Genomic DNA, 14115 nt, shown 5'->3' with positions numbered 1-14115 from the left:
AGGAATGATGTCTGTGTATGTTTTTATATATATGTGCATTATTGATGGACTGGGCAGAGCTTCTCAGCTCAGAGTTCTTGTGCTAAAACTGATGTGGTTGTTCTGAACTGAAACTTGCTGCTGTTGTCTGGATTGTTTCTGATGCTGTTAAGCAAAGCACCCTTGAAGATGTGTATTGGTTAAGTAGTAATTGACAGAATGCTTTGATTGTCATTTGAGTTACATGGGGTAAAACTCCCCTAGTCTTGAGTGAATACTTTGATTTCCAAGTTAAGGCCTGTTAATGCTTAGAGTTTGTGAAGTGGACCATTCCTTATTCTAGTTCTGTGGATAAATTGAGTACTCCTGGTTTGAACCCAGTGTGTGACCCTGAAGGCAGACAAGATTATATTATTGATATTTTATTTGGAGTTCCTGATTGCTACAAAGTTGACTTTTTTATTTTCTTTCTTTTTTTTAGGCTGGAGCCCTTGATTTGTTGAAGGAGCTTAAGAATATTCCCATGACCCTTGAGTTACTACAGGTATGATTTTCTTGTTGTTGTTGTTGTGTTGCAAATGTTAACTCCCTAATGAAGAAGGTGGAGCCAGAAGATTTGAAAGGGGGTTACCCTATTTAAATAGATTCCTAAATTCAAAGTCCTTGGAAGCATCAGTTTTGCTACATGGTAATCTAGCCTCACTTCACCTGATGTAGCACACTTATTTTAAGTATTTTCTTCCAGTAGCAGACTCTTAAAGCTTATCTTACTGAATAAGTTGAGAGTTGTAAATTTTGTCATGGACAAGGGAGAAGAGCTGCTTACAAGTTTATCAGACATGGAATCTTACCAGACATTTTCACTCTAACACAAGTGAGTGTGTTTCCTTCCTCTTGGAGGAGAATGCACCTGATTATATCTGGTACCATCTTTTCTTATGTAGGTAGTTCTGGTTTTGCCTTGTAAGTGAGGAGAAGCATAGTTGATACATTTTAGGCAAGTTGTATTTGACACACACTCCATGTTTCCCCTCCCTTGTTCTGAGTAATGTATTTCTTAAGGTAATTATACTCCTCTTTTACTCTTCTGGGCTGGAGTGATGGAGGGGTACAGTCTAGCCCAGTTGTATGGATACTCTCACTAATGTTACTTAGATTTACACCTTTAACAATATTTTATATATTATTTGTAAATTCTTTCAAAAAATAAACTTGGTCATCTTTACTTACATGTCAAGTTTCAGAGCTTTTCATGTAATTAATGAAAAGTGATTCAGTGAGCAACTTTTGTTCCAAACTAGCCAGACATTCCCTATCTGAGAAAATTTTACAATTTCAGTTAAATCCGAGACCTGATTTGCTGTAGTAGCCACTTAAATTGTAGGAGAGTGAAAAGTAACTTTTTTCTACGGGGGAATTAATGGTCACAGATAAAAAATTAGCTTTAAGGTTCAAATTTTAAAGGTGTCAGAAGCAATAACATTTTTGATTCATGCATCTTATATACTTGCAGGATGTACTTAGTAAGTTATTACTAATACTACTTCTGACAGAAAATGGGATTTTTAAGGTGTCACTTTTATGCATGAATACTGGTACAACTCTGATGCTTTGTCTCCTGTGTTCAACTTTCTTCTTTAGAAAGAAAACAAACTCAAAACCCCCTAGAAAAAATACCCCACACAAAACAAGAACAAAACCCAGAAAACCCCTCTGTTTAACCTGATTTTTTGGAATTTCTTTGTGCAGGTCCTAATGCAAATTATATCTTGCATTAAGTATAATAACATTGTTTTGCCTTTGGAGTTAAAAATTTCTGTGCAATAGCTCTGGAATTTCAAGTACTTTGGGATACTCTTGCATAGTGCATTGCCTGTACCTTAGTTAGGAAGCTTTTCATAAATATCTGTTGCTGTATTCAAAACAGTTCCCCTGCATAAGATTGCATTTAGCAACATATTTGGGCTCAAATTTACTTTTTTTTTTTCCTTGAGGGTTTGCTAAAATATTAAGTCTGACATAAACTTTCTCTGTTGGCCTCCTGAATTTGCTTAAGCAATGGTGGGCTTGGAGCGAGAGCTGAAATGCGAAGAAATCGTACTCGCTGCTCTGGTGGTGGATCATGAGTGTGCCAGTGTCAGCAAGGGTGATGATCATGAGATAGTGGAGGCACTGTCTTCCTCTGTGCAGATCAAGACTTCTGACAATTGTGTTTGAATTGATGAAATGAAGAATAAAAGTGAAAAGTGTGCTTCCATACCCATTTTTAAGAAACTTTGAAAGCTGGCTACATTTAGAAAAGCTCTGCTAGCTCTGTTATTCCTGTGTAATAAGAGAAGTGATGATTTTTTGTGTAATACCACTGCTACCTCAGCCTGAAATAATGAGGTCCTCTGATAAGTTTCACAGGTATGTGCAGTAGGAAGGTGCATGTTAGTAGTCTGGACTTGTAGTGGTGTCTTTTGTCTTTCTTGCCACATTTATTTTCACAGAAAGCTGAAGTGATTACAGGCAATAATACCACTGTGTCACATCTGATGAGTTTTATGTAAGCAAGCTGATCCTTGCTCAGCTAGGCAGGGAGCCAGTAGGCTTCCTCTCACAGTTTATCCAGTGGTCTGACTTGCAAATCTGTTTAGCAGCTTCAGAGCATTAAAGGCATCGTGTCCCTGGTGCTAATTGTGGTTAGTGCAGAGCTAAATAGTGAGTGACACAGTCAGGCTTTATTTTCACAAACAGGTTTTACAGGAAGTTACACACGCCTGTGCAGAACTAGGCTGTGATGTGCAGCCCTTGTTAATGGCTTTAGGACAGTTCACTGGCAAGAAATCCAGGGGTGGTTATTCTTCAGTGGTTGGTTTGGCTCTGCTTTGGTCTGAGTGCTCAGCAGTTCTCTATCCTCACACACAGTTCAAAGTTGGAAGCAGGTCTGCTTCCTTTGGTGGTTGCTCTCCCTCCCCATCTGTGTTCCTTAAACTTTTGCATTTGTTCTGGTTTAGAGAGCGCCGGCTGCCCCCGTGTGCTCTGCTTTGTGTTCAGTCACAGGTTACTTGTGCTCAATACTGCTTGCACCTACTGAGGGCTGCTGGCCAAAGCTTCAGTGCTTCAGGGTGAAAACAGCTGTCTTAGCTGTCTTTGACTGTCTTTACTCTGAAAGCAGATGAAAAGTGCTCTAGAATTTAAAGTGGGGAAGAATGAAAATACTGGAGTTTTGCACTTAACAGTGGCAACATACAGGACGACTAAGGAAATTTCAAATACTGTCAGCTGGTTTTGGTTTGTCACTAAACATAGTAATTTTGAGAATATAACACTGATCTTTTGTGACTATCTGTGCCAGTTAGAAGGCAGATCAATTAGTAGATCATTACTTCCTCTCTTCAGGTAGACCCAATCCAGTGCTCTATAAAAGCAAACAAATGAGTTGTTTTTATGTGCTGCTTTAAGAAAGCTGGCAGTTCAGAAAGGTCTCATAAACTGTCCCTCTTGTGTGATCAGAAGAAGAAATTTTTCTGGTTAGTTCTGAGTTTGACTTGAATTTTTGGATTTTACTTAACTAAGTCTGTAGGTTGGTGTGTTTTCCCTTCGCTGATGAGCATAGGCTGTCGTTGTGCCCAGCTATTAATGGACGGTTGGGTTTTTTAGTAGATACATTTTTCTCATCCAGATGTGGTGTTTTATGGATTTTCAAGGACATGTTATTTTTTTACTGTCTGAACATATTGTTGAGATTTAAGTGTTCAAAATATCAAGAAAATGGGCAGTACCATTAATGTGGGTGAGCAGAGTCCATCTTGGAGCATTTTAGTTACAGGTGAGTAACTCTTTGTTTTCTTTCATTCAAAATGCATGTTTAGAGCTGATGCTTAGGCCTGAGGTTATTTAATGTGTTTCCTTGGCTGACATAGCTATGGATTATTTTAGTATGTTTCCAGTCATTTAGCACATCCATGGTGCCTCAGAAAGTGTTGTTTGTGTTGTAAGAAGTAATTTACAGGAACAAATAATTTCCATTTTTAGCAAGCCACAAAGATTTAAATTTTCCTTTTAAGAAGAAGGAAGTTAATGATGATCTACTGCAAAAGTGAGTAGAGTAACTTATATTTAGTGAGTCCTGTAAATGGCAATGCAACAAAACTGAACATCTTAACAGCAAATAAAAAAAAATTAGTTATCAGTCAGAATACAAAAATATAAGAATTTAACAATATAAATAAGGATTTTATTATCTCCTCTTGTGAAGCTAAAAAGGTGGAAATTTTCTGCTTGTTACATGTGCACATTAGCCATAAATCTTCTAAAATGTTACTGTTTTATGCCCTTATCTTCTGAGTCTTGAAAGGCGTGAGTTGTAACTTACTCTCATGTTCGCTCTGTAGGTGGCAGTAGTGGCAAAGGCTTAAAGCTTGTCACCGTCCTGGCCTTTTCAGAAATCTAGGATAGCTCATTCTTTAAAATCTTAAACATAGAGAGTACTGCTTCTGTCTAAAGTCAGAACTCTCTGTGCTAATGATTCTAATCAATCTCAATATCACCAACATTTTTAGGTACCTAAACCATGCTTGCTCCCAGCTGGGTATTACAGCTTTTTACACAGCCACTAAATGGGAATTCTGAGAGTGTGATGTCAGTCAAGAAGTCAGCAAGCTTCTTATAGTGCTGAAATATAACCACAGTCCTTAACCCTTGTGCCCACAATAACTGCCCACCCCTCCCCAAATTTTTGTGATGAAGACAGATGGTAATAGTGTTGTATTTCTTTTTAAAATGTCCATGTTATTGAAATAATTTTTCTAAAGGCTTGCAGTATTTTATCCTGAGAATCACAAGAAAAAAGGAAACAAACCTACCACAAAAGAAAAAGAAAAAAGATACTGCAAAAATTAATGTCAAAGTACAAATTTATATATATTTATTTGTTAAATTGTTTTCCTGTCACTTGTGATAATGTATATTTCCATTTCTTTTGCAGTCTACCAGAATTGGAATGTCAGTTAATGCAATACGCAAGCAAAGCACAGATGAAGAGGTTACATCTTTAGCAAAATCTCTTATCAAGTCTTGGAAGAAGCTGTTAGGTATGGCAACAGAAACATCCCTGTTCTTGCATGTTTTAGCTCTGTGCAGCCTTGGTGCTCATCATTGGCACTGCCTTGCTTTAGACATATTTGTGCTTTTGTGTGAATGTTGAAACTTCCTGTGCTGGTGTAATTGGTTTTTTAGTCTTTGACTGTCCCCAAGCCATTACTGTGAGAGTGTGTGCAGAGAAACAGTTAATGTATTTTATTGGGGCTGGCAGGCAGCAGGAAATCAGCTTCTCTGATGTGATTAATTTCTGAAGTCTCATTGCCTGCAGTTGAGCTGGAGTGCCTGTACTGAGCACTAACAAACTTCTTGACTGTTTTCTTCATCAAATATAACAAGTACTCTGAAGAACTGGTGCAAAATCTCATGTGAGAGTGTGGAGGCTTTGATGTTTGGTTATGAAGAGAAAAAGACATTAAAATGTTAAAATCTCATAGAACTTACAGGTAGTGAGGAACAGAGCTGCACTTTCTAAAACTAAAACCTTAATGATTTTAAACAGCTTACTAATTAGCAACCTAACACTTTTTCTTTAATTTCCCTTAAAGCAATTAATAAGCTTAAAACCTTTCTGTTAGGGTTTTATTCAAGGGTATTTGATAGTACTTAATATATCTGAAAACACGTAAATCTCAGAATATGTGCAGATATTTTTTTCATACACTGTGGTGCACTCTGTTTTGTTTCTTTGTACATAAGCTTAGGTAAATTAAGATTTTTTTAAGCTTAAATTTTAAAATAGAAAAGAATTTATTTAATGATTTAAATATTTACCATTCTGTCTGGAAAAATATGCCAAATACCAGGAGAGTGTAATTCCCCTACCGTTTGAACTCAGCTTCATTTTTATCAGTTGTGAAGTGTTTTATCAGATACATTATTACTGTCTTGTAAATGATATAGAAAATACTCTGACTTTCTAGAAATGGACAACTTGTCAGAACCTTAAACTTTGATGCTCTAGTAAGAAAAAACAGTCTCTACAGCAAACTTTTTAAAGCTACCTTAAAGACTTTTAACTTACCTAATAATAATGTTAGTTTTAGTAGTTAAAATTAGATAATACTATACATGCTGATAAAACACCTTAAAATTCATTATGACCTTAATAATAAAAGTAAATGCATATACAGGATCTTAGTGTAGGATCTGATCAGAGATAACTGGTAAATAGTGAAAGTAACACACTTTTTATTTTTAAAATTAAATCTGGAAGCCCAGCTTTATTAAATCAGTATATAAAAGTAGTAAGGTATATAAGCGGAGAAATTGACTTGTCTATTAGCATCAGTTACTCTAAAGACTTCTAAAAGTAGCTGCTGGATTGAGTGATTTAGCTCTCAATTATTAAAAGTTGTTAGTCTAAGTTTTAAAAACAAAACCCTATCAGTATTTGGTGAAAGTTTTTTTTTTTTTTCTTGAAAGTTCAAATTTTTAGAACTGCCACTTAGCTTAGACAGCATAGTAGAGGAGATACTCTCATTTCCAGCAGAATTCTCACTGGGATTCTGCTCAGATGCCCCTCTCCTAGGGGAGGGGGAGATCTGCCTGATTATTGCTGTTGTTTGACCTAAGGATTTGCCATTTTTTTGTTGAGACACTAAAAATAATTGTCTCATTTTTTTGATGCTTGAGTTCCTTAAGTCATTCAAAATTGTCTTAATACATTGTGACTTAAAGTTTACTGGTGTTCAAACATTGTGAAACTTGGGGAGTGTCACTCCTGCCTGGAGGGTTTCCATGCTGGAGTAGTCTGGGTAAGGATGTGATGCCTGAAGGTCACAGCAGGTCAGTCTGGCTGTAGGCTGCTGTGCAAAGGAGAGCTCCTGACTTCCCTTCTGCCTCTTTGCTCCCTCCTGTGTTACAACTAGTGCTGGAGTGGCTCTACAGAAGACCAGAGCTGGGAACTGACCAGTTGGAAACTAATTGTTTTGTTCATTTCTTCAGGCTTGAAATTTCAACTATGACTTTTTGGTCCAGTCTGTTTGCAGTTGCTGTTTCCTGCACAGGGATTGTAGCAGTAACAAACAGCTGGGGCAAGTGGACCTTCCCCTTTTGTAGCTTACTAGATTCAAATTGTTTTAACACAGTTGGGAGACTCTAACTAAGGCATTTTGCATGAGGTGAAGTCAAACATGTGAGGAGCTGGAAAGCAAATAAGAAATATTTGGCATTTATCAGAGCTGAGTATTTCTTGAGGCAGTGGGTATGTGACCTTTGTTCATAAGGTAATTTTTGTTACACAGCAGAGATTATTATGTGTCATTATTGTGCCAGTTCTAGTATAATTGTGGTAATGCACTTACTACATAAAATCAAGTGAATCCTGAAAATACAACACTGCTTACATTCAAAACTTCGGTAGTTAATTTTTCCTTGGTTGTAATGTAGATCTTATAATAAAGCATAGTAAGGCAAATGTTTTGCCTTTTTTATCACTGCTCACTACTCATTAGAACATAAAGTTTCATAACTGTGAAAGATAGGGTATAAGTATGGGTGGGAATCTTACAAAGTACTCTTATTCTGTTTTATCATTAGTTTTGACTTTCTTGGAAGAATGCGCAATACCGTATGTTGAGCTGCTTGAGAAATCAGTTTCGATTCTGCTGTTTATAGTGCATGTAAAATGGTATGGAGCAAAGATGGCAGCAGAAGCGGACAGCTGTTAATCGTACCAAGCATTGTACTCAGAGCTCTGAAGTCTTTGTGAGTTATTTTTATAAATGACATTTTGAATTTAGGCAAGAATTGTTCACTGTTCAGGCTGCATGTAATGTTTCATAGTTCAATGGTATCAGAATTTAGTTTTTAGGAATGCATGGGATACATGAGTACAAATCAAAGTGAGTTGTGAATCACCAGATCTTTGTGGCTTGACTTGAGCCTTCCCAGATTTTTTTCTCCAAGCGTTTTTTGGAGGGTTCAGAAGCTGTGCAGCAGAGGGCTTGTGACCATCTGAAGTGACTCACTGGGTGAGCCACAGTGCAAGGTCCCTTTCAGATACTTTCTGAAAGTTAAACTATACTGCAGAGATGGTGACAATTTGCATAAGGAGCTAAATTCAGCTCTCAGAATAAAATGCTGCTCAGTTATAACATGGGATTTACCAATAATGATTGTTTTGCCAAGTAGCTGAATATACAGAGAGTATGCTGTGCAGATAATGAATCTATGCACACTGAATATACAGAGTATGCTGTGCAGGTAATGAATCTATTCACACTCATTTAGGTTGTCAGGAGTGTTTCTTATGTTAGAAAAGCAACAAAAATTCCTTAAGGAGTATAACCCTCATAATAAATAATTACTTGCTGAAATGAAGAGTATACAGTGAAAAAGAATGTCTAGTCATGTAGGTAAAATTTCCTCCAGTAACTTTATATACTGAACTGAAAATGCAGAAGCATGGCACAATATTCTTAACATCAGGTGATAATCTGTTGCCAGTATTGAAAACTTTAAGGGAGGCCACAAACATTTTGAAATGCCTGTTTCAAAGAAGGGCATGCCTGAATAATTTTATTTTAAAAGAGTGTTTAAGTGTTAATAACACCAATCAGGCATCACGGAAGTATTTTACTAAGATTACTTTGCTCACAAAATCTCTTGTTATTTCAAACCTGGATTTGATTCTCCTGGAGCCAGCAGGTGCAGTCTAGGACTATTTTACAGGTATGTTAATGCTGTCATAAGTGTTGTTCAAGGACATCTCAAAGCCTACTGGCTTTGTTAAAAAAAAAAAAAAAAAAGCTCCTGGCAAAGCAAGTTCTTAAATTAGAGTCTAATAGCATTTACAAATATTATTTACTTTTGATAAGAGTACGTATCTTTATAAGACATCAAGCAGAATCAAGTGCAAAAACAATTTCAATAGTTTCATTTTCATATTGATTATAAGCTGTAGAAATCACCTCTTGTGAATTGTATATTTGGAACTGTTCGTGTACTGTTAGTAGGTCTGTAATTTGTTAAGCTAATAAATGGAGAGATAACAACACACAATGCATTATAGAAGAAAAACACATAGTGAATATGTCCATTTGTCATGGTCTTTTGACACTGATGATAAAAAAAATCTTTAGCAAACAGTTCATAATTTTGTTGTTTATTTATGGACTTCTGGATATTCCTTCTTCCAGAGCTACTACTGAAAAGAGACTTTTACTGATCTTATCTTCATGCCTTACTACGTCTTGTAGAGGAATTGCTGACAAGTGTAGCTGCTTGTGCATCTCAAGACTATTTGGTCAGAATCTGGAAAATGGAACCTAAATAATTATTGCATGTCAAGGTCATTGTTGAATTAATAATTATGTAATTTGGTACCTGTTCTCTTATCTCTTTCTTTTCACTTATTTAAACTGAATTCTCAGAAAAATTTCCAAGTTCTGGTAGTGATTCCTGAGTAGGCAACACACAATATCCCGCTAAATTAAATTTTCATGTGCTTCCAGGTAATAACTAGCCCCCTTTCATTAATGTTTCTGGGGAAATTTTTTACTTTAATATTTTTCTTAATCTGAAGTTAGATTTATAAATTAATAACATTTCATCTTTATATTTTCTGGTTTTTTTCTTTTTACTAGCAAATGTCTAGCGTTGGCTCGTAACATAGTTAAAAAAATCTAGGAGAAAGCTATTAATGGCTTCTAACATTCAGATTAATTATGTTATCTGGCTGTATCTTTAAAATTTCTGGTTTGATAACACAAACACTGGTATGTCTTTTTTGACCCTGGAGAGATTTTTCACTGGAGAAGCTTCAGATATCTTTCAAATTAATTACAAGTCCCAGGTAGAAACTGCAGTGCCATTGTTAAACTTTGAATGTCTTACTCCAATGACTAATAGTCTATTCTTGTTACTACCATGTTCTTTGTATTTTAAAGAAGAGGTATTAATATAAATTAGCTTCTCTTATAAAAAACCAAAGCTTTGAGATTTTTTATGGGTGCCTGAAGATGCAGTAGCTAAAACTGCGAAGTTACATTTTTCAGTCCTAAAATTAGTGACAATTCCCACTTGTTTCTGAAGACAAATTTGGTAAGTTTGAATAGCTGTATGGAGTTGCAAAAAGGAACTGCACAACTGGTAGTTCATAGTGTATAAATATTTATAATGTTCTGTAGACTTCCTGAGGTGAATCGCATTGGAATTTTTAAAGACATTTCACAGAAGGGCCATTTTTTTCCACCTTACTTTGTTAAAGTTTCTGTGGTTGTTCATAGTTCCCATTAGATGTCATCCTTCCTCTATATTAGAGTCTGGTCATTGAATGTAAAATAAGCTAATTAGTAGGGACTTTTAATTTGTCAGGGATAATTTTTCTATCCCCAGAGGATAGATTAAATGCTGCCTAGCAGGCTGTTAATTGCACTCAGTTCTTTTGTCAATACAGTATTTCAGTAAAACAAGATATCCTCATCACTGTGTGAGTTTAAAGATGGAAAGCATCTCTTCTAGTGCTTTCCAATGTATGAGCCATAAAGTGACTTAAACACTTAGGATAATATTAACTTTATTTTCAGCTTTTTGAAACTAGATTAAGCAAAAACTCTTAAGTGATTAAAGAAGCTCCAGTTTTGAAGACATACTTTCTAAAGATGTCCAGTGTCAGCTGCTCAAGTCTGACCTTGATTTGAGACATCCTTGCATAGACTGCAGCTTAGGAGGAGCTGTGCTTTTATCTGTGTGCCTTGTGTGCATCCTGCCCTCCATAAGGGAAAGAAGCCGTTGGGGTATTGGCAGGTGTTGGCAAGTGCCTGCCCTTGGTGAAATGGTGCTGGGCTAAATGGAAGTGTTTGATAAAAGAGATCTGGGTGCCAGCTATACAACTGTAGTGTGTGTGCATAGTAAGCAGGAGATACACAAGTCAGACCTGAATTTGACAACTTGTGTGCTAGAAAAAAATGTGTGGGTAAATGGGCTGAAGCACAGCTCTTGCTTTGCAGGACTTGAGCTGTACTTCAAGATACCTGTTTGATCTACTGGTTTGTCTTAAAGCCTCTGACAAAAATGAACATGTATTTAAAATGTTATGAAGTTAAATAAGATTGTATGCTATTTGGAACATCTTTAAAGATTATATCATGTAATCAGTTGTTGCCATAGAGAGAGCGAGTATGCATGTTAAAAATGGGAGTTGTTTTCTTTCTCTTAGTGCACTTCAGTTGTCATAGCAGAGAATTCATGTGATCCATTCAGCTTATAGTCTTTGCTTTCTTAGTGAAATTCTTTTTATAAACAGAAGTTGTTAAATTGGTCTCTTTATTAGGATTTTTTAAATAGCATTTTCAGCTTATTAAAGACGATCACCGAGTGCATCATCTGTGTTTAATTATCTTTTTTTTCCTAAGTGAAATTTCTCACAGATTGAGTACAACATTGCAAACAATGGGTGAGCTCTTGAAGGCTGGAGAAATACTCTGGAGAAGTATCTGTGTGCATCTCCTTATAGGTGCAGCTGGAGACAGGATAGTAGATTGGTGCCTGGTCTGATCCAGTACTGCTGTCTCTGCTCTCCTTTTATGATGATTTTTTTTAACAAAGTGGTACTTCTTTGGATAAATTCCTTAACTCACAGGTTAAGGAAAGGATCAAAATCATGTTCAGTTTATTGTTCCTATAAAAATAAAGCCAGTACAGTTATTTTATGCACTATAAAAATAAAATTTAAAAGATTGATATTTGAAGAGACCCAGATTTGTGTTATGTACAACCAAGTTCCTCTGAGAAGCACAGGGATGGGGGTTCCTCTGGAAATAAGGACACTTTTAGATGCTTAAACAAGGATTTACATGCTTAGTTCAGGACATCTTTGTTGGCAAGACTGAGCCTTAACAGATTTCCCTCCTTTTCTTGTCCTGTTTTTAATTAATTTTAAAGTTTGTAATATATGCTTCTTCCAGTAATACAGTCTACGAATTTAGAAGTGTAATAGCAGCTTTATAAGGGCTGGGGAAAAGGAATTCACGAAATCTGTCAATCAGTGATGCCAATCTCACTAGGCTTCCTCTGTAGGCAGTAGAGAGCCACCCTTTCTAGAGAGTAAATCAAAGCAGGCACTCAATTTAGCCACTCTGAAATCCTCTTTACAATGGAAGGGTGTATGCATTTTTGCTGTGCTGGAGTTAAATGTTGTGATTGCTCTTTTCTATAAAGACTTTTGTCCTTATTCTTTATAAAATTGTAGTGAAACATAATCTGTATAGGAATGGCAGATTCAAATATATTTAAATACTGAGGCAAGTAATTTAAGAGCTATCACAGAAAATACTATCTGTGTGTCCGGAAAACTCCTTTGAAAATATGAAAGTGACGTTATATTTTGCCAACTATGGTCTCTTCCACAATATAGTTAAAAAGAATGGCATGTATGTAGTAGGAACTTAATTATATAAAGCATGGAAGACAAATTCCAGAGACGTGATACAATACCTGGGAAGTTACTGTCTACCTAATGCAGGAACGTTGGAAAAAATGAATCGTAAATGTCTATGTTTCCATCATGTCTTCACTGCCAGTTTAAGCAGATGCTGGACTTGACTCAAAGCATCTGAAGTGTTGTCATGTTTTCCATTTCCTGCATTGGGAGGGTGTTGGGAAGTGGAAGGCTGTACTGCAAGAGAAGGTCAAAGCAGAGAGTGGGAGATGATAGCATTTCTAACTGATTCAGGAAAAATCATGATATTTTATCACTGCTTTAAATCAGTTACTATTTCTGGGTAGAAGAGAGTTTCTCATGTTTTGTATTTCCAGATGGACCTTCAACTGATAAAGATTCTGAAGAAAAGAAGAAGGAGCCTGCATCTTCCTCACAAAACAGCCCTGATGCCAGAGAAGAAAGGTGCTTAATTCTCAATGGCTGTGCAGATAGTCTCACTCAGTATAAATTAACATTAAACTATTTGGTCTGAATTGGTAATGTTAGAGACAGCTGCTGTGTTCTTTTCTGAAAGATAGAGTTGTACAAGAAACAGTGTGTTGTTGGGGAAGTAAACTGTGCTGCAGTAGACATGAAAAAAAAAACCCAACAAACACAGGTCAAGATGTGGCCAGACAAGTTTTGTTTATCCATCTGTTGGGTCTGTCAAATACTCTGCCCTCTCTTGGTACTAGCACCCAGCTTTGAGAATTGTAAAACAACTTTCTCTTTCTCTGCTTTGTGGTAATTGCATATGCTTCTTTTGTGTGTTAGCTCTTAAATTTAATAAACATTCTGTACTTTTTTTGGTAAACACAGAGTATGTTACCAGAAAAAGAAGCCTGCATTAATGTCACTGCAGGAGCTAAAAAACATTTACAAAAGAGTATTTGCAAGCCCATTTCTTCTCTACATTTCTGACTTCAGTGATCTCTTTTCAGCAGCCATTTTAAAATTGAAGTTTAACCTCTAACTGTATGTCCAGATGGGAGATGAAAAGTTGGTTTACAGTTTGCAAAACTACATAAATTGTGGGGGGTTTTTTGTGACCATGGCACCCCTTCAGTACAGTAAGCAGATTGAGTGCAAGGCATGCAGAGTGAATGTTGGTGTGATGTATCGTCACTGTTTCTTAAAGTAAAGGTCTGTGGGAGGAAAAAAGGTTTCATGTTAATGTAAAGAACTGAGAATTAAAGCTTCTGTGCCATATAATGGAATGAAATACCTACTGTGTCTCTATTGTGTGAAATACCCTAGTGAATAGTCTAAAGACACTTTAAAAATTGTATTGACTCTAGAGCTATAAATAACTTTTTTAAAAGGTGGCTTGTGTTCTTATTTTGGAATACCATCAAATGGATGTAGCAAAAGACCCGTATTTTGCCCAGAAACAAAGTTATTTGAAGGGGGAAAAAACGAAAAAACATTAATATTGGTTTTCATTTTGCCTTTTTTTAGCAGTTCAAGTAGCAATTCCAGCAGCAGGAAGGAGGAGGGTAGTGCTCCCTCAAATTCTTTCATCCCTTCTTTTCCCCGGGCTCCAAGCACTTCAGACTCTGTACGAGTGAAATGTAGAGAAATGCTCTCTGCAGCTCTCAGAACAGGAGGTGAGCTTTGTAGACTAT

The 14115-nt window shown here is 36.3% G+C and overlaps 1 protein-coding gene across 1 annotated transcript in view; it reads left to right on the top strand.

Annotated features, from left to right (window-relative positions):
- The window catches only part of TCEA1 (transcription elongation factor A1), a 28305-nt gene that overhangs the window by 5490 nt on the left and 8700 nt on the right, over window positions 1–14115 (top strand). Inside the window, exons 2-5 of the mRNA XM_058037026.1 lie at window positions 461–523; window positions 4952–5057; window positions 12826–12913; window positions 13949–14097. Of these exons, the coding sequence (XP_057893009.1) occupies window positions 461–523; window positions 4952–5057; window positions 12826–12913; window positions 13949–14097 (406 nt within the window). The remainder of the gene's footprint in view (window positions 1–460; window positions 524–4951; window positions 5058–12825; window positions 12914–13948; window positions 14098–14115) is intronic.

Source organism: Melospiza georgiana, chromosome 1 (genome assembly GCF_028018845.1).
Source record: "Melospiza georgiana isolate bMelGeo1 chromosome 1, bMelGeo1.pri, whole genome shotgun sequence".
NCBI lineage: Eukaryota > Metazoa > Chordata > Aves > Passeriformes > Passerellidae > Melospiza > Melospiza georgiana.
Note: the sequence above shows the minus strand (reverse complement) of the source record. Positions and strands in the feature narration are given on the sequence as shown.